Source organism: Narcine bancroftii, chromosome 8 (assembly GCF_036971445.1).
Source record: "Narcine bancroftii isolate sNarBan1 chromosome 8, sNarBan1.hap1, whole genome shotgun sequence".
NCBI classification, from domain to species: Eukaryota; Metazoa; Chordata; class Chondrichthyes; order Torpediniformes; family Narcinidae; genus Narcine; species Narcine bancroftii.
In genome coordinates this window covers 109,151,535-109,179,259 of record NC_091476.1, presented here as the reverse complement: position 1 = coordinate 109,179,259, position 27,725 = coordinate 109,151,535, and the positions used below count along the sequence as shown (strand labels likewise).

Below are 27,725 nucleotides of genomic sequence, written 5' to 3'. Positions count from 1 at the left end.
ATGGCATTGGCTCTGTTTCTCTTCAGCCTGATTTCAGGTAAGCTTTTGTGCGGAAACATTTGTACTCTTTCTCTTTGAACTTTCTGACTGACCTTGCATATATTAAATTGATGCATTTTTTAATAAAATACTAATTGAAAACTGCAGTCGGCTGATGTCATCACTGTAACAGCCTTTACCACTGGTGTAAAATATTTAGCAGTCATGGCACGAAAGGTGGAAATAGAACTGAAAGGATTTAGGAAATCGTAAAATATTTTAAGAAAGGTATTGCATCTCTTCACTGAGTGTAATATTATGCATGAACTTAAGTTTTCTGATGTGGTTCTATTATCCATCTCACAGCAGAAGTTACGTTGAAGCAATTACAGTGAGATTTTTTTCAATCTTTTTAAAGGGGAGCTCAGAAATTATTGCAATTGGAAAAACATTAACCTAACATATTCAGATTGATAATAAAAATGATTTAACAACTGTACAAGTACTTGAATTCATTGTCTTTATTAGGAATTTGTGTGGCAATTCACTGCTTATAAATGAGTAGAATTTTTACAGTAATTATTTTAAATTTGGTTATATTCCTGATACAAGCTACAAGATGTTAAAACCCAAACTTGGCTTTCTAACCATTTCTTTGTTTCTCTCACAAATTCGTTCCATCCTTGGCTCTTTGACCAAGTTTTTCTCTATTGAGAAGTGAGGGACTTCATCGTGCCTGGTAATAGACTGTCTCAGTAACATTGAATTAGTTTGTCTATTCTGAATGTTTTAATACTGTTGAGTCCTATTTTGTTCCTTGCAAGGATTATACATCTAATATGAACAATTCGTTGGGATGCCGGAGAAAAGGGGGTTAGCCTATGAGAAGAGATTGAGTCACCTGGGACAATATTTGTTGGAATTCATAAGAATGAGAGGGGTTCTTAGGGAAACATAAACTTATGAAAAGGTTAGATAAGATCGAGACAGAAAAGTTGTACTTGTAGGTGAGATTTGAATTTAGTGACAGCCATAACTCAGGAACTTAGATTTAGGACTAGAGATGAGGAGGAATTGCTTTTTCCAGAGAGGAATGAATCAGTGGAATTCTCTGCCCGAGGATGCAGTAGAGGCTGTCTCATTCAATATTTTTAAGGGCGAATTAGATTGGTTTTTTTTTTGCATCGAAAGGTTATGGGCAAAGGCAGGTGAAGCTGAGTTCACACCCAGATCAGCCATAATATTATTAAAGAGCAGAACAGACTTGATGGGCCAAATGGCCTATTCCTCATAAAATCCCCATTATCCAAAATTCAAACTACTACAAGAAAAATAATAATTATGGAAAATAAATAGGTAAAAATTACAAAAGTTTAAAATTGGCACTCCCTAGCAGCCAGTTTGCCAATCCACGCAACACGCAATCTCAGGTAACCGGAAAATTCACTTATCCGGCATCTACGAATCTCCATAGGTACTGGATACTGGAAGTTTTACTGTATTGAATTATCACACCTGTCCCTCTTTTATTAAATCACCTATAACAATTGATCTTCTAACTCTGCCTTTTTAATTTGAGGCACATTTGATACATCCCTTCTCTGAGCTACACTGTTCTTATGTAGTTCATTGACCAACTCATTACTTGGCAAATATCAATCATTCGTTATTTTGATGAGAAACAAATGATAACTATTCAAAGACCATCAAGGACAAAGAGTCTATAATAAGCTGTGTATTGAAATGATTCCTGAAGATGCATTAAACGCCAGGAATGATTTTATCAAAACACTCATTTTGAATATCAGAAAACAGCAAGCCCTTGATTCTACATTCCATTAGGTTGTGCTCTGAAATCGTGCCTTATATTTCATTCTGTATGTCTGCCTGAAAAATAATGTGTGAGTTTTTCAAATAGATGGGATTCAACCACAAATGTAACATTTTATTGGTGAATGTACTAAGGGAATAAAATCCTGAGGAAATTTTGCCTTTCCGTGTTATCCCTCCCTATTGAAAAATTCTACACAATCCTGCAGCTCCATAATCTGAGCATTAATTATGAAGTGGAAAATTTCCACAGGGATCATTTGCAAGGTAAATGCTTTTTCAGAAAGAGGCCTTTAGAGACAAAATTACTTTGGAAATCAGGTTCTTAACACACAGCCATTAACAAGCCACTGTGCTGTGGAAATAAACATTGAAAACTGATTTTCAATGAGATGGCCCTTAAACTAGGCATCTAATGCAAGGGTTATGTCATTACTATCAGTAGATATAATTAACATGATCATAAATGAGCCTGGTAAGGTCTTCTCAGGATTTGAAAACTAAATTCAATATGGCAATATAACTATTAGTGGCAAAGGCAGGAGGAAGGTGATTATGTAAAATATTCATACCTCATTGTGATAGTACAGATTCTATCGCCAATGTATATATGTACATATGTACAGATGGTAGTGTAGGATGACTGTGATTGGCTGAGAGGGTAGCCACACCTACTGGCAGGACTTAATAGATTGCTCCTAGCCAGACCAGGTCATTCTGGACTGGTCGACCTACTTGTGATATGCTCCAGTCTTTTCAGTTAATAAAAGCCTTGGTTTGGATCAACAAGTCTTTGGTTCTTTCGACGCGCATTACACTCATCAGTAGTGTTAAATGTACTATAATGTTGCAGCAACATATTATGTATTATTCCACCATTCAGTTTCGATAACATTTAGAAGTGAAGCTTTATGTAGTTTTAATAGTGCATTTGACGATCCCCACCGGGGTTGAATTTCTCAGTGCGTGCTCAAGTTCTATACTTAAAATGAAGTCCACCGCTAGAACCAAGCACTTGTCAGCGAATCTGTTTTGAACACGTGATGGCTAATTTTATCAGCGATGCCTACCTTTGCAGAAAACTCTCTTTCCAGGCACAGAAAATTATTCTTGTTTTCCCGGGTCTCCTCAGGGAGGTTCATTGTCAGAGGATAGTGGTGCACAGTGAGAGCTGGTTGGTAGAGGACCTTTGCTTTGTGAATGTTGTCACATTCATTTTCTTCAATTAATATGATGATGGAGGTCTACAACTTACAAATTTTAAAAAGTATTATCAGGCAACATAAATGAGATTCCTCTCTTCTTTTTTTTTGAAGAGGAAGGCAAACCAGCATGGATTAAGATAAAGATGGAGAAGACACCGGAAGATTTTACATATAAATGAAAACCAATAATAATATTTGGTGTCAGGGAAACCCCATTGTTGAAGCATTTGATTAATATACGGTATAAAGCAAATACTGAAATGGGAATGAGGAACCCTGGCTTAGCTAAAACACGTTTGAAACAAAATAGACATCCGATTTACAATGGATAATCGATTTTGGATATTTGGTTCTCTATGGGAATTAGAAATGTTATGAAGGAGGAAATCTAATGTTGTTTGAACAATTAAAAAATAAATATAGGATACAAAATAATACAATATTTTGTTATAATCAAATTAAAGCATATTTGGAGATAAACTGGGTCCAACAGTTATTACCTAAAAGTAATGAAATAGAAGCCTTGATTTGTAATAGATCTATTAAGAAATTTATATCAGCCATGTATATATTATTGCAAAAGGGAACTCAAAAGCAGGAAATTTATAGATATAGACAAGTGGTTCACAACATTTTTCTTTCCATTTACATGCCACTTTAAGTATTCCCTATGCCATAGGTTCTCTGTAATTAGTTAGGGATTGCTTAAGGTGGTATGTGGGATTAGTTAGGGATTGCTTAAGGTGGTATGTGGTGGAAAGAAAAAGTTTGAAAGTCACTGTTTTAATTGTACCTAATTGACTCATTATGTGCACGGTTTCATAAGTCCAGAAGAAATGGGCCAATGACAATTTTTCTCAAGCAAAATATTTCAGTAACAATTGGGTCTAGAGAAGTGATTCTCAACCTTCATTTCCCATCACATACCACCTTAAGCAACCCTTTACTAATCACAGAGCACCAATGCATAGGGAATACTTAAAAGTGGTATGTGAGTGAAAAAAAAGTTGAGAACCACTGCTCTAAGACAGAGATGAGAGACAGATTTAAATATTATTATTCGGGAGAAAAATTGGTTGGAACTATGTCTAGCTAGTATGGCAAACACAATAAATGATAGATATAGATTGGTTCAATATAATTTTTTACATCAACTATATCTTTCCCCCAAAAAAATTAAATACATTGAAGTCAGATCATTCAGATCAATGTTTTAGAGATTACATGGTCATGTCCAAAATTGAGACCTTTTTGAATAGAATTAGGAACTTTTTTGGAGCAAGCCACAGGAGTTACATTTCCACAGGACCCAATGTTATTTTTACTGAGTAATATTTCAGGGATAAGACCAAAATTTAAATTGAATTTATATCAAAAAGAATTTGTAAAAATTTCTTAACAGTTGTAAGAAAATGAGACATGGAAATCAGATTCTCATATAGGTTTGGAATGATGGCATGCAGAAAGTCATAACTGTATACATCTTGCAAAGATTACATAGAACTTGAGGAATAAATATGATACATTTTTGAAAAAGTGGTGCCAATGTTTACATATTGTAGGTATAAATTTATAAATGGACTTTCCCAAAAACTTATGAAATCTCGATAATTCCTTGGAATAAATAAACAAACAAATAATATTTTAAAAAGTTAGAATCAAGTGAAAGACAACCAGGTCTACTTTTTTTTCTTTACTAATTGTATTCATTTTCCTTCTCTCTTTCTTCCTTCTTTCTTTTCTACTTCTATTGGGTTTATCATTTTGGGGAGGGAGTTAGAGGTTTACTTCTTTATGGGGTTTTAGAAAACCATCATGTATAATGGATTTTATATGATTACATTATTATATTTTGTATTTTGATATGAATACATATATGGAAATTTTAAATTAAATATTCAAATTAATTAACACAAAATATGGCAGAGCCTGGCTTCTAATATGTGCAAATGACTGCATCGGCCATGCACCACAACTCAATTTTCATGATTGGACTGACCTTAGTTTTAGAATAGAGGATAGCCATTTGTCCTATAGATTGGCACCACTCGTGCAAAAAGCAGCTTGGAGGTAAGTTGCAGCATTTTAGAGAGAAAGATTGAGAAAAGTGCTGGAGTAATGACACTCTGGTTGATACCAGATTGAACTGAGATCTGGTTTAAGTGGACCCATGAGTTAAGGTCATGGCTTGCATGACATGATGTAGTTGGTGCAGAATGCAGATATTTTTCTGCAGCCAAACAACTCTGAGATGGATCTTCCACGGTCTATCCAGTGGATTTAAAAAAAATGCCCAGTATAGAGTTGACACTTTTCCCTGCATTTCTCTTGTAGTTGATGAACAAATGGTTTTCAAAGCTCAGATTTATTGTTAGAGTACATACATGACATCAGGTCTAATCATGATATTCTTTTCCATGTGGGGCAGGCAGAATTTCTAATTACCAGAAACTGTAAACTATACTCAAGAAGAAAGATAAGTATACAAAAGAAAGAAATGTAAACAAACTGACTGTTCAATACAGAAAATAAATATTTAGTAATAAATAATGAGCAAAGGAAGGGCAGTTAAATGAGATCCTGACTGAGTTTGTTATTGAGGTGTCTGATGGTGGAGGGGTAGCAACTATTCTTGAACCTGGAGATACGAGTCTTGTGGCACATATACATTTTTCTTATGGCAGCAGTGAAAACAGAGCATATCCTGGATGGTATGACTCCTTGATGATTACTACCGCTCTCCAACAGTAGCGTTCCATGTGAGAGTTTTGCCTGTGGCTATGTGCACTATCTTTTACAGGGCTTTATTCAGAAAAATATTTGTGCCTTCCCCCATTCCAGACCATGATGCAGCTGTTCAGCACACCTTCCACTACAAATCTGTAGAAGTTTGCTATGGTTTCTGATGACATACCAAATCTCTGCAAACTCCTGAGGAAGTAGAGATGCTGACGTGCTTTCTTCATGATGGGATTAGTATGTTGGGTTCAGGAAACATTCACTGAGATAGTGATTCTCAGGAATTTCAATTTCCTCACCCTCTTCACCTCTGATCCTGATCACGATGTAGCATCATCATTTTAGAGCACATACATACTATTTGGCAGAAGGCCACAAAAATTTGGTGCTAAATGTATTAGTGACTAAATGAAAGGTAAGAAAGTTGATTGTGAAGAAGGTGTCACAAAGAGGGATGTTCTTCTTTGGCTTGGCTTCGCGGACGAAGATTTATGGAGGGGGTAAAAAGTCCACGTCAGCTGCAGGCTCGTTTGTGGCTGACAAGTCCGATGCGGGACAGGCAGACACGATTGCAGCGGTTGCAAGGGAAAATTGGTTGGTTAGGGTTGGGTGTTGGGTTTTTCCTCCTTTGCCTTTTGTCAGTGAGGTGGGCTCTGCGGTCTTCTTCAAAGGAGGTTGCTGCCCGCCAAACTGTGAGGCGCCAAGATGCACGGTTTGAGGCGTTATCAGCCCACTGGCGGTGGTCAATGTGGCAGGCACCAAGAGATTTCTTTAGGCAGTCCTTGTACCTTTTCTTTGGTGCACCTCTGTCACGGTGGCCAGTGGAGAGCTCGCCATATAACATGATCTTGGGAAGGCGATGGTCCTCCATTCTGGAGACGTGACCCACCCAGCGCAGCTGGATCTTCAGCAGCGTGGACTCGATGCTGTCGACCTCTGCCATCTCGAGTACTTCGACGTTAGGGATGAAAGCGCACCAATGGATGTTGAGGATGGAGCGGAGACAACGCTGGTGGAAGCGTTCTAGGAGCCGTAGGTGGTGCCGGTAGAGGACCCATGATTCGGAGCCGAACAGGAGTGTGGGTATGACAACGGCTCTGTATACGCTTATCTTTGTGAGGTTTTTCAGTTGGTTGTTTTTCCAGAATCTTTTGTATAGTCTTCCAAAGGCACTATTTGCCTTGGCGAGTCTGTTGTCTATCTCATTGTCGATCCTTGCATCTGATGAAATGGTGCAGCCGAGATAGGTAAACTGGTTGACCGTTTTGAGTTTTCTGTGCCCAATGGAGATGTGGGGGGGCTGGTAGTCATGGTGGGGAGTTGGCTGATGGAGGACCTCAGTTTTCTTCAGGCTGACTTCCAGGCCAAACATTTTGGCAGTTTCCGCAAAGCAGGACGTCAAGCGCTGAAGAGCTGGCTCTGAATGGGCAACTAAAGCGGCATCATCTGCAAAGAGTAGTTCACGGACAAGTTTCTCTTGTGTCTTGGTGTGAGCTTGCAGGCGCCTCAGATTAACTGTGTGTGAAACTAGAATTCCTGTCTCCCCAATTTGTTGTCAATTATTTTAACTTGTTCTGTTACTTTCAGGAAGTGTTGGTTACAGTGCTTCACTTCAGAATTCAACAGTTCATCAACTAATGGAGACACTACTATTAAACTATGATAAAGGAGTCCGTCCTGTAAAAGACTGGACCCAGCCTATCACTGTTTACATCGACTTCATCCTTCATGCTGTGCTAGAAGTGGTAAGCTCTTCAAACAAATAATACGTATTCATGTAACAGTTTGGTTCTATTTAATCTAACATAACAAAAAAGATAATGTTTCAAAATTGGAAGGATATTACAAGCTGCTATCCAATATATCCAATATACATGTGTGATGTTCCTGCAGATTTAAGGATGCAGCAAGCACTTTTTACCCAATGCAGTTTTTTTAAATTTTTTTATTTCTTGCACTATGAATCATATCAATAACAACATTCTCAGATGATCATCACACAGTGATATTTTCTCTTCCCCCCCTTTCATACTTCCCCCCCTCCCCACTCCCCTTCAAATACCAATAAATAATAAAGCACATAAAACAAAGAAATAACAAAAAGCAAAGAAGTCGCATCATTCACTTTTACATATTTAAATCTTATTGAGCTCATAATCATGTTGTTTTAAGAGATGGAGGTCTGTGGTCGGCATTCCCTAACATATTTTATGTATGGTTCCCAAATTTGTTTGGAGTGGGAGCTCGGCCGGACACTGGGACTGATCGAACTTCTCGCCGTGTCTGTGCGCCATGTCCGGCCTGACCGAGCTACGGGAGTGGCTGTCCGAGGTGGGGGCCTGAGGGGAACAGGAGTCGGGGTCGGGGTCAGGGTCTGCCTGCCAGCCTCGATCCCTGGACGGGTGTCGGGGGGGGGGGGGTGAAGGCGCGTCCCCGAGAGCGGGGACCCTTGGAAAACAAAAAAATTATTTAAAAAAAAAATTTGTTTGAATAATGTATATCTGTCTTTCAGATGGTATGTAATTTTTTCTAATGGAATACACTTGTTTATTTCTGTACCACTGTTGTATTTTAAGGCTTGTTTCCACTTTCCAGGCTGTCATAATACATTTTTTGGCTACTGCTAGCGCTATCACAATAAATCTTTTTTGGGCTCTGTCTAATTTTAGTCATAATTTTTTTTCTCAAATTATTTAACAGAATTTTTTTTGGATCTTTTGTTTTTTTTTGTGATTTTGTTTAATATTAGATTTAGATCTTGCCAGAAAATTTTTACTTTTGAACATCTCCATATTGCATGTAATGTTGTTCCAGCCTCTTGTTTACAGCGAAAGCATCTATCCGACGCTGTTGGGCACCATTCTTTTAATTTCTGAGGAGTAATATGTAATCTATGTAGCCAGTTATATTGAATCATACATAATCTAGTATTTATCATATTCCTTATTGTTCCTATACATAACTTCTCCCATGTTTTGTTCTTATCCCTATGTTTAAATCTTTTTTCCCAACTTTGTTTCGGTTTATACTTTGTTTCATCGTCTTCCTTATATTGCAGTTTGATATACATGTTGGTTATAAATTTTTTAACTATCGTTGAGTCTGTGATTAAATATTCATAGCTGCCTCTTTCTGGTAATCTCAAGCTATTTCCTAGTTTATTTTTTAAATAAGTTTTCAACTGGTAAAATGCAAATATTGTACCTTGTGTATCCATATTTATCTTTGCTCAAATGTTAATAAATTATTTCCCAAAAAGCAATCTTCTATTTTCTTGCTTCCTTTTCTAGCCCATTCTGTAAAGGGGATTAATGGGTTTTGTATCAATAACATTTTTGGTATTTGATCATTTATCTTTTTTTCTTCCAGGTGTATTCTTTTCCATAATTTAAGTATGTGATGTAATACTGGTGAATTGTTGTATTGCACCTATTTTTCATCCCATTTATAAAGTATATGTTCCGGAATATTTTCTCCCAATTTGTCTAATTCTATCTTAGTCCAGTCCAGTTTTTCTCCTCTCTGATTAAAATCTGATAAATACCTTAACTGCGCTGCCCTGCAGTAATTTTTGAAGTTTAGAAGCCGCAGTCCCCCTTGTTTGTATCTCTATGTTAGTTTTTCTAGTTCTATTCTTGATTACTTACACTTCCATAAAAAATTCCTTACAATTTCCTTCAGTTTTTCAAAAATATTTTCTGTCAGGGGAATTGGTGAAGTTTGGAATCGATATTGCATCCGTGGAAACACATTCATCTTAATACAGTTTACTCTCCCTATTAAAGTTAACGGTAGCTCTTTTCAATTCTTTAAATCTTCCTGTATTTTTAAATTTATGGTTCATAGTTTAATTTGTATAAATGTTTTAGGTTATTATCTATTCTGATACCAAGGTAACATACAGAAATTTAAACTACCGGAAAAAATTATTAACTGGATTAGATCATTATATAATGGACCATTAGCTAAGGTAGTAATAAATGGATATGTAGCAAATCACCTTAAATTAGGCAGATCAACAAGACAGGGATGCCAATGCAGTATTTTTGATATGATGTTGGTCACCAGTGATTCCACGTTATTGATTTTTTTAACATTAAATGTAACCTTGATTAGAGGGAGGGGTTAGATTAGATTCAGTTTTAGATTTTAGTTTTTTGGGTTTTTTTTCTTTTTTTATTTTATTCAAGTTATTTCAATAAATGGGTCACATAGATCATTTCAATTAAATGTTTTTGTTATAAGCAATTATTGATGTAGTTCTATCTACTTTTTTTCTCAGCTTTTTTTTAATGTGTGCTTACTGGTATACAAATGAATTATGTAATTGTTAATCATGTATTCATGCTTATATGTTAAACTCAACAAAAATATTTTTAAAAGAAATAATGTTACTGATGTAATGTATGAAACATAATAGTCAAACAGCAGTTTGAAAATGACCACTGTTAATCAGGACACCCCAGGTAGAAAGGGAGAAACCCACTTATCTTATGAGAAATTGTTGTGTGAAGCTGGTTAACGTTTAGTTTGACAGGAATTGCCCTGATGGTGAACCTCTTACTGTGTTCAGCACTGAGCTGTCAGACCAGATATTTTTGTTTGACTATACTTCACAGGGTTAATATCTCAATGACACAGTTCTGACAAAACTGGCTTGTCAGATACTAATTGACCAACTTATCAATGTATTCATGAATATCTTCAATATCTCACTCCAGTAGGATGTGGTACCCATGTGTTTCAAACAGGTGTCAATCATACTGGTGCCCAAGAAAAGTGTAGTAACCTGCCTTAATGTCTATTGACCAGTAACACTTACATTGACAGTGATGAAGTATTTTGAAAGGCTGGTGTTGAAGGATATCAGCTCATGTCTGTGCGGTGACATGATACTTTCCAGTTTGCCTATCATAGCAACAGGTCTACGGCAGATACCATCTCACTGGCTCTACACAAAGCCCTGGAACACCTGGACAGTAAAGATGCATTCATCATGATGCTCTTTATTGACTACAGTTCAGGATTTAACACCATCATCCCCTCAAAACTGATCAGCCAACTCCAAGACTTGGGACTCAACACCCCACTGTGTAATTAGATCATGGATTTCTTCACCTTCTGACCACGAACAGTGAGGACTGGTAAGAACATCTCCTCCACAAATCTCCATCAGTACCAGAGCACCACAGGACTGCGTTCTTAGACCCCGGCTCTACTCAATTTACACCTATGACTGTGCAGTTCAGTACCACAATAACACCATCTACAAATTTGCCAATTATACTATGGTAGTGGGTTGCATAAATAAAGGTGATGGGTCAGCATTCAGGAGGGAGATTGAAAACTTGGCTGAATGGTTCACCAACAAACAACTCAGTATAACCAAAACTAAAGAGCTGATTATTAACTTCAGGAAGGGAAAGCCAGAGGTCTACCCTCCAATGATCACTGGGGGATCAGAGTTGGATAGTGTAAGCAAATTTAAATTCTTAGGAGTCACTATCTTGGAAGATTATTCCTGGACCCAATATACTAATAGGATCGTGAAGAAAGTACATCAGCACCTCTACTTCTGCAAAAGGTATTGGACGCAGCCCAGGATATCACAGGCAAAACCTTCCCCACTCTCAAGAACATCTACAAGGAACATTGCTGTTGGAGAGCAGCAGCATTCATTGGCTACCATCAAGAAAGAGGTTCAGGTGTCACAAGACTCACACCACCAGGTTCAGGAACAGCTGCTACCCCTCCACCATCAAACTTCTCAACAACAAAATTAATCAGGGACTCATTTAAGGACTCTTACTTGTACAATTTATTGATTTTTTAAAATTCTCTCTGTATTGCACAGTCAGTTTGTTTATTTTCATTATCTGTTTATAGTTCTTTTGTTTGTTTACATGTATACACTGTGTCTGGCCTACAGAAAAAAAAGAAACTCAGGGTTGTATGTGATGTCATGTGATGTACTTTGACAATATATCTGAAATCTGAATCTGAAACTTCTAAGCAACGGATCTAAATTGGAATGCTAAAAAATCTATAATATTATTTGTCTCATATTCACAAACATCCTTACATTTCGGCAAAAAAATAATCTGAATATACATCATCTTTGCTTTTCACCAATGACCTTTCATTATTACCTTTCAGGATGGGCAAAACCAAAAACTGACGACCAGTGTCTGGTACCGGCAGGTATGGATTGAATCGGACATTGTCAATCTGTTACATCAGCCCCCTGAAAAAGTGCTCCTTCAGCGGCACATCACAAGCTCTCCTCTTCTGTTACTGAAATACTCTTGAGTTGCTCCTGGCACTGGGCTTCAATGCCTCTTGGTAGTTCAAAGGTCAGATATAAAAATGGTTGAAAAGTAACTACTGATACTGGAAGTCTGACATAAAAAAAATAAAACAGAGGGAACACTCAGTAGGTTGGTCAGTATCCATATAAATATTAACCACTCACTCTCCTCAGTATGAGTTTTGAATTTGGACACTACTCTTATCAACATCAACCACATTCTATTGCCAAAGCTTCTGATCATATAGTCTTTTCTTAAGATCATCCACATCAAACTCTCACAAAGCCTCCTTTTATCCTTGCTGCAGCTATGGCTGGATGAGCACCTGGTATGGAATCCCAAACGTTTTGACGGAATCAATGAAATTTCTCTGCCTATTGAAGCGATCTGGATCCCTGACATAATAATTCAAGAATTGTAAGTAACCAGCAAGTCATGTTTTCTGAGTAGCAGCTGAGGAAATGTTGACATTTCACCAATTAGATTTGACTTTTTTCCCAAATGCTGTGCACATCTTCCCCAGGACTTCTCAAAGCACTCAGCAAATGAAGCACATCACTGATATACTGGAGAAAACACTACAGAAAACAACAGTCATTCTCAACCTTTTTTATTGGCCATGGTCCCCCATCTGCTCAATGTTCAAGGACCCCTTCCCTGTGAAGCAGTCAAGATTTGGTTTCTTCCATATTTCTCCTACCGACTACATAAAAAAAGTTATGTTACGTTAAATGAGACTTTTTCTTAAATGCACTGTGGCCCCCCCCAGGGCATCTGTATAACCCCCATTGCAAATAGCTGGCATACAGCAAGGAACCACAAATACCATGCCTACCAGACAAGTTGTTTTGTGGGAAAAATTTTATAATATTATAAGAGGCACTGGGGAGAATACCCCTGTTCTTTTTCAGAATAGCACTGTGTGAATTTTAATATCCAGGAGAACACAGATGGATCCTGTTTAATGACCCATCTAGGCATTTGTTGGTACAACACTTTTCTAGATAATGCATTGAATTATTGTGTGGTCTAATCATTGGAACTTGTCTGGAACCATGACTAAAGTGACATGGTACTTATGGGCTGATGGTCTTATATCTCAATTACAAACCCATATTATTTCTTGTCTCCCTCTTCTCTCTGTGGGCCGTTTAAATTAAGAGTGGAAAATTCTACACTTCATGAGGAACAATTTTCAGCTGTGTGGATTTCAAAGAGCTGCATGGCTTAAAAATCTACACTGGGTCACAAGTTTAAATTTCATCATATAGGCACTGCCTTGGATTATTTTATCAACTCTACACATTAGGATTTGGTTAACAATCTGAATGTTCATGTTCGGTTTCTTCATTGACTGAATATTAAATGTGTGCCGTTATTTTCCTCTTGCAGTATTGATGTTGGAAGGTCATCTTATTTGCCCTATGTGTATGTAAATGCCTCTGGAACTGTTAAAAACTACAAGCCAATGCAAGTTGTCTCTGCCTGCAACCTGGAGATCTACGCCTTCCCATTTGACAAACAGAACTGCACCTTCACTTTCTGCAGCTGGCTGCACACAGGTGGGCAGAGAAAAGTACTGTACATTAACATCAACTTCTCTGGGTTTCTGCTAGACCACTCCCCATTCTCCCTCTCCTCCCTATCCCTCTGTCTCCATTCCTCCAGCTCTCCATCCCTTCGTTCTTCATTCACTGTTATCCCTTCCCCACCCCACCCCCATTTTCTGTTGTGCCCTCCCCTTCCTATTAACTCTTGTCTGTGAGCCTGTGGTCCTCCCTCTGCACCTCCCTGCACCATTTTATTCAAGAACATGCCTTCATTTTGCTCATGACTTGATGAGGGGTTCAGGCCCGAAACCTTTATCTTTGCTACATAAAGTACCCTGTTTGACCTGCTGCGTTTCTCCAGCATTGTATTTTTACTAAAACCCAATAAAACAGGGTTGATGTAGGTCAGCACAACATCATGGACTGAAAGGCCTGCAATGTGCTGTGATGTTTTATTGGCCATCATTGGGTGAAAAGCAAAAGTACAACCTGGTACAAATCCAAATTCAGAAACTTAATTTCCCATAGACTTATTATTTGACACTATCACCCCTTGTTCTCTCATACCTTTCCTTTCTGCTCTTTTCTATCTTCCCATTCTCTGCATCTCAGTATCACTTTCCTAGTTCTGTCGAAACTTAATTCTCTTTCCATCTGGTGAGAATTTCCTGCATTCAGGATGGGGGAATAAGGAAATGAGGAAAGGTATGTGATGGGGTGGGCAGACAAGAGAAATTACATGACCAGTCAACTAATGATTTAAAAAAAACCAAATGAATCAAGAGGAGTTGTAAATTTCAACAGCTGATAAGTCCCACACCTGCTGTTGCATATAAAATGGGAGTTTCTGTACAATAAAAAAAATCAAATTCAGTGCTAAGCTTGTAAAAAGCCTGCTTTTAGCAATCTACACTGGAACAGACCAGAAGATCAAAGGTCAGAAGAGATCTTGTTGGTAATGGACTATGTAATTAAAATAGTAAGACTAGGTTTTGGTATGACAATTTTTTTACACTTTCACCAATAGAAAATTAGGGCAACAGAGATTCACGGTGGGTGTCGTGGTTAATCCAATGCCTTTTCAGCACCAATGATCAGGACTGGGGTTTGAATCCTCCACTGTTTGTAAGGAGTTTGTACTCTCTCCCTGTGTCTTTGTGGATTTTCCCTGGGGGCTCCGGTTTACTCCAACCATTTGAAATGAACCAGGGATGTAGGTTAATTGGGTGGCACAGACTCAAGGGCTAAAATGGCCTGTTACCGTGCTGTATATCTAAATTATTTTTTAATAAAATTTTAACTCCTGCTCCTTCCCTTAATTCTGGGTATAATTGGGGAAGATGGCAGATAAGAATAAAAACATAGTAAATACTGGAGAAAATTAGTCGGTCTCACAGTGTCCATAGAATGTAAATTTATATTACCAACATTTTGGGCCTGAGCCCTTCTTCAAGGTATAAATAAAAAGCAGCCAGACGTATGAATAAAGATTGGGAGAGAAAGAGGGAAGAATAGGAGGAGTCCAGAACAACAAACAAAAGGTGTTATTTGGAAATGTGAGAATTGATTTTAGCCCTGTGGACAGAGAGGGAAAAGGAGAGAGAGAGAGAACTGGAGGATAGGAGACAAGGAAGAAGAAGGGGGAGGAGGTTACCGGAAAAGTCGATGTCATCTGATTAGAGTGTACCCAGACAGAAGATAAGGTGTTGTTCCTCCAATTTACAGATGGTCTCAGACTATGGATAGAAATGTCGGGAATTGAAATGGGTGACCACTTAAGAGTAAACAGATATTTAGATCTAAACTGTCTCAGTACTAATCTAGTGCATAGTGTAAGTTAAGGGCTTCAAATAAGTGAAAGTCATGGCATAGGGAAAGGAAAATAGAGCCAAGCACTTAAAGGTCAGCTTTATCGTCTCTTCCACTGGATTGAAGCCTATCCTTTTTTATAAGACCACTTGTCCTGGTAAAGTATCCTTTCCTCACAAAAAATACACCACCAAGAAAAGCATATGGGCTTTTATCCACTTATCTTGTCATTTGGATTTGGTTACAACCAAAGTGCTTTGGATAGTAAATGACAAAGACAAGGTAATGGAGGCATCGCTTACAGAAGAGGACATGGAAAACTAATCATAAAATAAGATAATTTAAATGTGAATGTCTGAAGGGATGATAATTATACTATGTAGGACACAAGAGAAGGGAGAGGAATAGATTACCACAAAATCAGCACTCATATGGGGATTGTTTTCTGCAATAATTTTATCTACTCTCACTTGTCTTTCTTGTTTTTAGTGTAAACATTTAATACTTCTAACAATACACTTCACAACATGGATCAGTTCAGCACAGTTTTCCCTTCTCCTGAATTCCAAATGTTGTGAGAACTTCTGTAGAGTAGATCCAGGAGAAAAATTCATCATGTGTTGCTTCTTCTAAGAAGTAAGATATACACTTAAAATTTTAAATTTAGACTTGCAGCACAGTAACAGGCCCTTTCAGCCCATGAGCCCAATTACACGTAATTAACCTACACTCCCGATACATTTTTTGAAGGGTGGGAGGAAATGGGAGACCCTGGGGAAAACCCGCACAGACATGAGGAGAATGTACAAACCTATAACAGACAACGTGGGATTTGAACCTCAGTCCTGATCGCTCTCACTGTAACAGCATTGCGCTGTGCCAACTGTGCCGCCCAACTTGGTACTTCGAATTTTTTTCTAACATTTGATTCCATTGACAGAAATTAAATTGAAGGTCGGAAGTAAAGCACAAAGTGCATTTTTTTTTGCCATTTATTCAAGTTCATTTACCATCTGATTATACAAGTACAACCAACGAAGCAGCATTTGCAGGTTGCAGTGAACTGGGATCCACTGGTAGTGTGTTGTGGTGATGGCTGGTCCCACCTCCCGGCTCCACCACCATCTGCTCACATAAAACCCTGGTTTCCTGCCTAAACCCAGAACCATTCCGAAGACTACTGTGAGACCCTACCCATAGTTATAAGCTAATAAAAGCATTTGTTCTCCCTCCAGTCGTGAGAGCTTTTATTCACGCTACCACTTTATTAGCTCATTCCCCAAATGATGGAAGTGCTATTCAAGCCAGGTCTGCTGCTGATAGACCCTCTGTCCCCGACACAGCTGAGAAGTTAATGTATGTACTGACTAGACTGCTTCCAGGCCTACGTGAAAGTGACCAGAGATGTCTTCCACACTGATGAACTCAGGAGGTCCACGCTCATTTCGAGGGTAGGAGCAAAAGGGTACACAGTCATCAGGGACTGCACTACATATGATGCTGCCATCGAGGCAATGAAGGCTCTGTACCTGAAGAATCAAAATGAGGTCTGAGCAAGGCACTGAGGGCCAATGGCCGCATTCGTGAGGAAGAACAGATCCAGGACACTCTAGTCTCAGGGGCCCGCTCGAGGTACATGAGGCAGCGACTGCTTGAGTCAAGAAAGAAGGTCCTGGCTAGCCACGATAAACTGGCCAAATCATTGGAACAGCCCAAGCTTGAGAACATCTACCTCGAAGCCAGCGAGCTCACTCACCCAGGTGACCCCTTCCAAGGTCCGGCTGCTCCCGCTACCCCAGCCCTGACGGCTGCTGCTTCCCATGCTAGGGAGTGCCTCTGTGCTAGAGAGTGCTTTTTCTCCAGCCATCACCGATCTCATTGCCTGGCTAAAGACTCAGTGTGTTCCAGCTGTGGCAAGAAAGGGCATTAGGCGAGAGTTTTCCACACGAGAGGAAGTTCGGGGAAACCACTCCTCGATCTGATTCCAGTCCCAAGCCATCTGCCTCGAATTCACCCGAGCCCACTTGCTGTGCTACGCGCCAATGGAGGGTGGCAGTGAGGAAATGGCGCAAAAAGGTTCAGCGGCCATCTTGCTGCCATGCCAATTCAAACTCAATGCCCTCATCGTCAGAGGAGGAAGGGTGGCCATCTTGCTGTGCCACAAGGTCAATGTCATCTTACCCATGCAAGGCAAGCCTTGACGGTGGGGCCACTCAAGTGAAGTGCATGGAATCTCTAGGAACCTAGCCTTGATGGTCCTAGATCAGGACAGACCTCACCAGTTCAGCACCTCCATAGTGACTGTGAAGGTAAATGAACATTCCACTAAATGCCTTATCGACACAGGCTCTACTGAAAGCTTCATAGACTCACGGACTATAACATAACATAACAATTACAGCACGGAAACAGGCCATTAGGCCCTTCTAGTCCGCACCGAACCAAACACCCCTTTCTAGTCCCACCTCCCTGCACAATGCCCATAACCCTCCATCTTCTTCTCATCCATAGACCTGTCCAACCTTTTCTTAAATAATACAATTGACTCCGCCGCCACTATTTCTCCCGGAAGCTCATTCCACACGGCTACCACTCTCTGAGTAAAGAAGTTCCCCCTCATGTTACCTCTAAACCTCTGCCCCTTAATTCTTAACTATGTAAATACAACCTAAAGATGTATCCTTTCAATTATGCATATTCCTTGCATCTCATTCACATTCTATGGATGTTCAACAACATTATATAGTACATCTATCATTTGTATGTACTTGATGAATTGTGTGCTCCGGTGTTGTTGGGTCTGGACTTCCTGCGTGACCTTGGAATATTCTGGTCCCCTCCGCCCATAACGATTCGCAATGGAGTGCCCCTAAAATCATAACCCACATGCAGCCTCATCACACTGAATATTGACACCTCCCCCCCCACCCCCCACCCTCCTCTTTTCCTGAATCTGACCCTAGACTGCAAACCTATTGCTACCAAGAGCAGGAAGTACACAGCAGCAGACCTAGATTTTACAAAGTCTGAGAAACAATGTCTGCTCAACGGAGTTATCATCGAACCTAGCACCAGCCCGTGGAGAGTACAAGTGACACTGGTAAAAAGGGGAAAACAATTCTTGACTAGTAATTGAATATAGCTAAACTATTAATCAATACACACTCCTGGATACATAACCCCTCCCTCAAATTTCAGGCTTGGTGAATGATATTACGCAGTATCGGGTCTTTTCGACCATCGACCTGAAAGCTGCTTATCACCAGCTGCCAATCCATTCTGAGGACTGTCCATATATAGCATTTGAGGCTAATGGTCATCTCTATCAATTCCGGAGGGTCCCTTTCGGTATCACTAATGGGGTTTCTATCTTCCAGAGGCAGATGGATAGAATGGTGGATGAGTATGGGTTGAAGGCCACCTTCCCCTACCTCGATAATGTCACCATCTGTGGCAACACCATGGAAGTCCATGAAACCAACCTCCAGAGTTTTCTCCACATGGCGAAAGGCCTGAAACTCACTTGGGTATCCTTGGCTATGTGGTGGAGAATGGCATAAATGGGTCCGATCCTGATAAGATGCACCCCCTGTTAGAGTTCCCCATTCCCAGGACCACAAAGGCTGGGGTTTTTCTCATATTATGCCCTGTGGATCCTTCAATATGCTGATAAGGTTCACCCTCTCTCAAAAGCCACTAACTTCCTCTTTCAGTTGAAGCCTAAACGGCTTTTAACTACCTCCGGAATCACATTGTGAAAGCCACCATGCACACGGTGAATGAGAATGTACCTTTCCAAGCGGAAAGCGACACTTCAGACATAGCCCTGGCCACTATCCTCAACCAGGCGGGCAGGCCGGTTACACTTTTTTCTCGGACATTGCAAGGCCAAGAGCCCCGGAACCCATCTGTGGAAAAGGAGGCTCAAGCCATTGGAGAAGCCGTGAGGCACTGGAGACACTATCTGGCTGGTAGGAAATTTACGCTCCTCACTGACCAGCTTTCGGTCACATTCACGTTTAATAATGTCAAGAGGGGAAAAATCAAGAATGACAAGATTGCTAGGTGGAGGATCGAGCTCTCCACCTACAATTATGACATCTCCTATTGGCCAGGAGCTCTTATCCAGAGGAAACTGTGCCTCTGCACACACCGGCCAACTGTGGTCTCTGCATAATGTGCTCTGCTATCCAGGGGTCACCCGCATGGCTCATTTTGTCAAGGCATGCAATCTGCCCTACTCTATGGAAGACGTCAGGGAAATAACCAGCTCTTGCCAGGTCTGTGCGGAGTGCAAGCCATACTTCTACCGCCCTGAAAAGGTGCACCTGATCAAGACATCCAGACCCTTTGAACGGCTCAGTGTCAATTTGAAAGGACCTCTCCCCTCCACAAACAGGAACACCTTCTTCCTTTCTATCATTGATGAGTACTCCCTGTTCCCGTTCGCCATCCCATGTCCATACACGTCCACTTCATCAGTCATAAAGGCCCTAGATTCCATTTTCACCCTGTTCGAGTATCCCAGTTATATTTATAGCATCCAGGGCTCATCCTTTATGAGTGAAGAGCTATGTCAGTAACTGTTGGTGTGGGGTATAACATCCAGCAGGACTACTAGCTATGGGGAACAGGTAGGTTGAAAAGGAGAACACCATGGTCTGGAAGACTGTCAAACTGGCCCTGAAGTCAAAAGGCCTTCCATACTCACGCTGGCAAGAAGTCCTCCCTATGATGCTCCATTTCATCTGGTTGCTACTATGTACCACGACCAATGCTATTTCTCATGAGCTCCTACTCACTTTCGAAAGGAGGTCGGCATCGGGAACTACACTCCCAGTCTGGCTCACCACTCCTGGTCCAGTCTTTCTCAGGAAGCACGAGAGGAGAAGCAAAACCGACCCCTGGTGGAAAGGGTGAAACTGCTCCATGCCAATCCCATGTACATCTATGTGGAGTATCCAGATGGTAGGGAGGACACCATCTCCATCAGGGACCTGGCACCTGCCATCAAGTGCCCTGCGAACCACAGAGCTCATTCTCACCATCCCCAGTCAGGGCCTCGCTGTATCCAGTTCAGAAGGAAAGTGCATCCCCCTCCACTAATGACCCAGCCTGCTTCTCCTCTTTCACAAGTGGACCAGGAGACCCAAGGAGTCCAAGGCCCCCCAGTACGTACTTAGTATGGGTTAACTTGCCTGGATTGCTTCCAAATAAAGATTTTCACTGTATTTTGTTACATCTTGCAATAAACAATTCAGCTTAATTTCTTTAAAATATGTCCATAGCTGTTGATATTGAGTGAGGATAGACCTGAAGTAGATTATGATCCTCTTTTATCCTTGAAAGTCTTGACAACACTTTCACTCTCCTTCCTCCACTTTCATTCCTTTTGAAGGATACTTACTTGGTGAGTAATTAAAACCCATGGAATGGAAGAAGGCAAAAATCAGAAGCAAATTTGGAAATAACACAAATTCATCTATAATTCAAAAGTAAATTAATCTACAGTTTCTTCAAGGGATCATCTGAAGTTTTTTCCTCAGCTGTCATTCTGAGACATTAGTTTGAATCCCACCATGACAGATGGGAAATGTAAGGTCAAATAACTAAATTTAACAAAAATCTAGAAGTTGAGAAAAAAATTCTTGACTTAGTAAAAGTAACCATAAATCTAGTCAATGACCAGATCACCATAAATCCATTTAGTTCTCTAATAACCTTCACGAAAGGAAATCTTTCATTATCCTGTATTCTGACACAGGAATGGAAAAGATTGTTCAACTATCTTCACAGTTGAGAGGTAATTAGGGATGTCAGCATAGCCATCAACATTAAAGTTCCACGAATGAATAATAAAAATATTGCCATATAAAGATGTTACCTTCTTCTCTCCTTTATTACAGTAAATGATATCAACCTCAAGTTCTGGAGAAGTTTTGATGAGATTGAGAATGACACCAGGGCATTTTTAGGTGACGGTGAGTGGGAACTCCTCTCTGTCCCTTCCAAATATGAAAGGATGTACGATGAAGGCAAGGATTATGCTCAAATTCAGTTTAATGTAAGTGGATCATTGAGAGCTCCTAAATCTGCGTACAAAATAAATGTAAGATTTGACGAGCAGGCATTTTACAGTGTCATTTTTGCAAAACATTTTCATCTCAAAATATTCCCAATGTATCAAGCACTATAAAAACACAAGAAAGATCATAAATGAAAACAGGACAAGAAAGCCTGTAAGCTAATTGATAAAAATAATAACACAAAAATTCTGGAGGAATACAGCAGGTCATGCAGTGTCCATCAGAGTAATGATATATAACCACTGTTTTGAGCTCGAGCCCCTCGTTAAGTTATTCTGTGTGACCTGTTGAATTCCTCCAGCATTTTTGTGTTTTTACTGCAATCGCTGCATCTGCAGACTTTCATGCTTTATAATGCCAATTGATTAAGTTAAATATAGAGTTAGGACATATATAAGGAGTTGAGATCAGTTTTCATCTTCCTAAAGATTGGAACATGCTCATACTTTCTCAAATTTTACATGAGCTCCTAGTTCTAGTTTGCTTGTAGATTATTGTCCCAGTGAAATTCCACCTTATTTTAAACAATGAGCCACTGAAGAGTTAGTAATAGATGATCAGTCTAAATCTTGTCCCAAACCATCCTTTCTCACACCCCTCCCTCCAATCTTTATTGGGGTATGTTCTGTGTGGTGAGGAGTTTATTGTTCAGGGACCTGAACAATTCCTTACTTGAACTTTTGGCAGTGGTGATCCAGGATTAACCACTTTTGGACTGAAATACTTCCAAACTTATGTGGAGATTCATGAGAGACAGTTGGAATATGAAGCAAAAATGACTCTGCTGGAGGGACTCAATGGGCCAAGCATCATCAGTGGGAGTTTTTAAAAAATAATCAATGTTGCAGTCTTGATGAAGAGTTCCAGCTCAAAAAGGTTGACCTTTTTTTTCTCCCACTGATGCCACTCGTCCTGCCAGTGTTTCTCTGGCAGAGTGCTTTTTGTGACTGAAGGAGATTAATTTCATATTAAAATAATGTGACCTGGTGCTGATGGTTAGGAAATGGAAAATTATTCAATAAAAAGTTGAATCTCTGGCCGATCAGTATCATCATTTAACATATACTTGCTATTCCCGCCCACAAGCACCCTTTACTCCATCACACAATTTAGAACGGCACTGATAGCATAACTGAAATGTTGCAGCAATTCAAGACCTTAGTTATATCCCACTTGGAATATTGTGTTCAGTTCTGGTCACCTCACTACAGGAAAGAAGGTAATGTAATAGAGAGGATGCAGAGGAGATTTACAAGGTCGTTGTCAGGTTTGGAGAGCCTGCATTATGAGGAGAGGTTGGGTGAACTTTCTCTTTTCTTCTTAAGCAATGGAGCATGAGGGGTAGCCTGATAAGAGATTTACAAGATGAAGAGGGGCATTAATCGTGTGGATGGCCAGAGGCTTTTTCACAAGGCTGAAAAGGCTAACTCGAGGGGATGCACAGGTTTGAGAGCAAGCCCAAGGGGTATGTTTTTCCCACAGAGAGTGGTGGGTGCATGGAATGCACTGCTGGGAACAATGGTGGAGATAGGTACAAAAGGATTTTTTGAGAGACTATTTAATAGGTACTTGGAATTGACAAAAATAGAGAGTTATTCAGTGAGAAAATTCTAGGTAGTTGTTAGTGTCGTTTATGAGTTCAGCACAATACTGAGGGGTGAAGGACCCATACTGTACTGGAGATTTCATGTTTTTTAATTTTAAATTTAGGCTTACAGCACAGTAACAGGCTTTTCCGGCTCGTGAGCCCATGCCATCCAAATACCTCAATTAACCTACAATCTCTGTAAATTTTGTAGGGTGGGAGAAAACTGGATAGCATGGAGGAAACTAATGCAAACATAGGGAGAATGTACAAACTCCTTACAAACAGCACTAGATTCAAACCCAGGTCTCTGACGCTTTAATAGCATTGCCTTAACTGCTACATGTAAAAAATGTTTGCTTTACAGATTGTAATAAGACGAAGACCATTGCTTTATGTGGTCAGTCTGTTGCTGCCCAGTATATTTCTGATGCTGGTAGATGTTACCAGCTACTTCCTGCCTCCAGACAGCAGTGGCAGAATAACGTTCAAATCCAGCATCTTGTTTGGATACACAGTGTTCCGAATGAACCTACACGATGAACTACCCATCACTGCTGTACAAACTCCACTCATTGGTGAAGTATTCATTTTTTTAGAAACTTATAGTCTTTCTTGAAATAAGAGTATTTATTTAAAACAATATTTATCATCACAGCTGAGCTGGAAATGTACAACAAAGAAAATAAATTCACATACAAAACAGAATTTAAAAAAAATTTAAACATGCAGCACAGTAACAGGCCATTCCAGCCCACAAGCCCGTGCCACCCAGACACACCAATAACCAGGGTGGGAGGAGACCAGAGCACCTGAAGGAAACCCACTCCAACAGGGGGTGAATATACAAACTTCTTATGGCTGCACTGGATACAAACAAAGGTCGCTGGCACTGTAATGGCATTGCACTAACTAATATGCTAACTGTGCCGCCCAATTTACTTGAGGAAATACAGCAATAAAAGCCTCCCAATAAAGGCAGAACATCTTCTCCAGAAAATGGAGTATGTGGAGGATAATTTCACAAAAACTCTGTTACCTACAGCAGTGTGGTCACCAACCTACATTGGCAGAAACATTACTGGATCACCTCCACTCTGCCTGACAATGGTATTGCCTCTTCATTGATCTGATTATAAACAGTGGATCAGAAGTGTATAAAATTTGAATATTACAATCAGAAGAACTGTGCTATTGATCATGATCCATGTTTGAAACCTTGGCTCCAATGATGGGAGGAAAAGAGGGAAGGAAATGCTGAATAAAAACTCAGCAGATTAATCATTTGAATCCCCTAAAAATGAATGACTTTGGAGGTAGATAAGGTAAATATTTCATATCAGAGACCAAGCTGCCTCAAACTTGTTCAGTTTAATGAAGGTGCGCCAGAATGGGCAATTAATCTGCTCTCAGGAAGCAGACTGGTAAAACAAAGCCACGTGGCTTTATTTCAAGGAAATGTGCGTTTCTAAGAAATACTTACTGGGCTCCACAGACCTTGGGATTGCTGCTAAAGGAGGCCATAAAAGGCTGGATGGTTAAGGTAGATATATTTACTGATGGAGATCTACCCTCAATTCACCAGCATAACTGTACCTACCCACCAATCTGCTCTTCCACCGTATATCTATCCTTCCCTCTCCCTTTCTCACACATTCTCTAAACATACAGCATGGTAACAGACCCTTCTGGCCAACATATCCCAATTAACCTACAACCCCTGTATGTTTTGAAGGATGGGATGAAAACATAAAACCTGGGAGAATGTACAAACCCCTTACAAACAGGATCAGAAATGAACCAGGGTCATTAATGCTATAAGAGTGTTACGTTAACCATACACCTATAAGTCTTGTACCTTACATGTGAATTCAAAAAAGTTTAGCTAAAAACATGCAGAGAAAAGTCTAAACAAAAATGTGAGCAAAGCCATCATTTTGCCAGTTGATAAAGTAGTTGATTTGCATATAGCAAACTTGTGTAAGCAGAAAGGGGATAATCAATAGAAACAGAAAAATAGGTGCAGGAGTAGGCCATTTGGCCCTTCAAGCCTACACCGCCATTCAATATGATCATGGCTGATCAGTACCCACTTCCTGCCTTATCCACATACCCCTAGATCCCCTTAGCCACAAGGGCCAAATCTAACCTACTCTTAAATAGTGACAAGGGACCAGCTCAACTACTTCCTGTGGCAAAGAATTCCACAGATCCACCACCCTCTGAGAGAAGAAATTTTTCCTTATCTCAGTCCTAAAAACTTCCCCCTTATCCTTAAACTGTGACCCCTGATTCTGGTTTTTCCCAGCATTGGAAACAACCTACCTGTGTCTAGTCTGTCTAAGCCTTTAAGAATTTTATATGTTTCTATAAGATCCCCCCTCAATCTTCTAAATTCCAGAGATACAAGCCAAATGCAAGTTCTTCCATCCCTGGTATCAGTCCAGTGAATCTTCTCTGCGCCCCCTCCATGGCGAGGATGTCCCTCATCAGATAAGGAGACCAAAAATGCTTGGAGTACTCCAGGTGTGGTCTCCCCAAGGCCCTGTACAGCTGTAGGAGGATCCCTGTACTCCTGTGCTCAAATCCTCTTGCTATGAATGCCAACATAGCATTTGCCTTCCTCACCACCTGCTGCACCTGCACGCCCACTTTCAATGACTGATGCACAGCAACCCAAGTCTCTCTGAATCTCCCCTTTTTTAAACAGGTACCATTTATATAATGGTCCTCTTTCCTGTTCTTTCCTACAAAGTGGATAACCTCGCATTTATCCACGCTATATTGCATCTGCCATGTCTTGGCCCACTCGCCTAACTTGTCCAAATCACTCTGCACCCTCGTAGTGTCCTCAACACAGCCAACCTCGCTACCCAACTTGGTGTTGTCTGCAAAATTTGAGATATTGCTATCTATTCCCACATCTAAGTCGTTGATATATATATTGTAAACAACTGTGGTCCCATCGCGGAGCCCTGCGGTACCTCACTGGCTGCCATTCCACAAAGAACCCATTTATACTTACTCTTTGCTTCCCGTCCATCAACCAATTCTCTATCCACCTTAATTAAGAAATAAAGATGAAGGAATGAATAATGACACAAATGTGATGATGTCACATCCCTACCCCTCTCTGTGCTCAAAAAAGTACATGATATATATTTGTAGAGAACAGGAAGAAAAAAAATAGATTTAAGTGTAATTTTGCCAAGGCCATCAGACGTAAACATCATGGCTGATCTGTTCTTCTCTAGGTGTGTTCTTTGCTGTCTGCATGGCTCTGCTTGTGATCAGTTTAGCTGAATCAATTCTTATAGTACAGCTCCTGAACATGAATAAGGAGACAGAATGGAAGAGCTTTATTGCCAACAGCTGCCTCGCAAAGGATACTTCTTCCAATCAGAGCACCACCGACAGGCCGTGCATGTCATTGAAGTCTGAAGAGGAAACCTGTGATGATAGGGGTAAGGAATCACAAATGACTCTTATTTCATTTTCCATATTTGTTGCCAACAGCTGCACCTTTCTTCCACATGGGTCAAAGGGAGCAACAAGAGAGTGGAATTCAAGATTCCACCAACCTCCTCAGTTGATATCAATCTGCATCATCTATTTCGTAAATATCCAGTTTCTACATTTTCCCGTCGACCTGAAACTTTAACCCTATTTCTCTCCCCACAGAGTTAAAACACAAAGTTGGAGAAACTCATCATGTCAAACTGTACTTTATTTAGCAAATATAAAGATATAATACAAATGTTTCAAGCTTGAGGCCTTCATCAAGCTATGAGCAAAATGTAGGTAGGTATTTTATTAAGGCGCCTGGCTACATTTTTCTCACACAATGAAGGGGTCAAACCCAAAAAATTGCTTATGTATCTTTATGTTTGGTAGATAAAGTACACTACTGGACCTGATGAGTTTCTCCAGTTTTGTGTTTTTACTTCATTCACTGTGTTTGCAGACTTTCGTGTTTCACTCCTCTCTTATCTCTCCACTGATAGTGTCTCATGTCCTGCTGGACATTTCCAGCATTTTCTGTTCCAAGGCGACTGAAATCTTGAAGTCTCCCTGCAGAGCTGCTGCAGTCGACACATCTTAGACGAATAGAGATAAGATATAGATTAACTATGACGCAATTAAATAGGCTTAAGGAAATAGCTGGCCCACTTCTGTTGTTGTGGACCCCAATGCTGATTTAAGAACTCTTATTTTCTCTCTTAATAAAGTTTCTGAGAGTGGCCCTGAACTTGCTGACCAACAAGAAAAGGAATTTCTCAACAAAGAAACTCAAGGTCACCCGACCAGGAAGTTACCAATGAAAGATATACAGAAAGAGATCTCTTCAATCAAGCTCTGCCTGCACCAGTTGGATGTGAAAGGAAACCCCAGTGATGATTGGTTGATGTTCTGTTACAGATTTGATCGCCTCCTTTTCCTTGTATATTTGGTGATCTTTGGGGTTTATACCATTACCATGACTACTCTCTGGCTGATATGGAGTTACCCTTAACATTGTCCCAAGTAGTTACTCAGCCACCCAGAACCACTCCATCACCTTGTAATAAATGTAGGGCTCTCCGTGGAAATTAAAAAAGCCATTGTGCACTGAATATGTAGGTTTCTTTCCCTGA

At 40.1% G+C, this 27,725-nt stretch overlaps 1 protein-coding gene across 1 annotated transcript; it reads left to right on the top strand.

Moving 5' to 3' along the window:
* Positions 1-27,725, top strand: LOC138741167 (5-hydroxytryptamine receptor 3B-like). The gene is made up of 9 exons (XM_069894829.1): positions 1-37; positions 7,341-7,498; positions 11,910-11,954; positions 12,369-12,478; positions 13,454-13,623; positions 21,327-21,484; positions 23,459-23,669; positions 26,346-26,555; positions 27,321-27,725. Exons 1-9 carry the CDS (start codon positions 1-3, stop codon positions 27,602-27,604), a joined length of 1,383 nt encoding a protein of 460 aa, XP_069750930.1. The 3' UTR covers positions 27,605-27,725.

Coding starts and splice junctions, on each gene's coding strand:
- LOC138741167 (XM_069894829.1), top strand. CDS start 1: ATGGCATTGGCTCTGTTTCTCTTCAGCCTGATTTCAG. Junction 38..7,340: donor TCTCTTCAGCCTGATTTCAG/GTAAGCTTTTGT, acceptor TGTTACTTTCAG/GAAGTGTTGGTTACAGTGCT. Junction 12,479..13,453: donor GACATAATAATTCAAGAATT/GTAAGTAACCAG, acceptor TTCCTCTTGCAG/TATTGATGTTGGAAGGTCAT.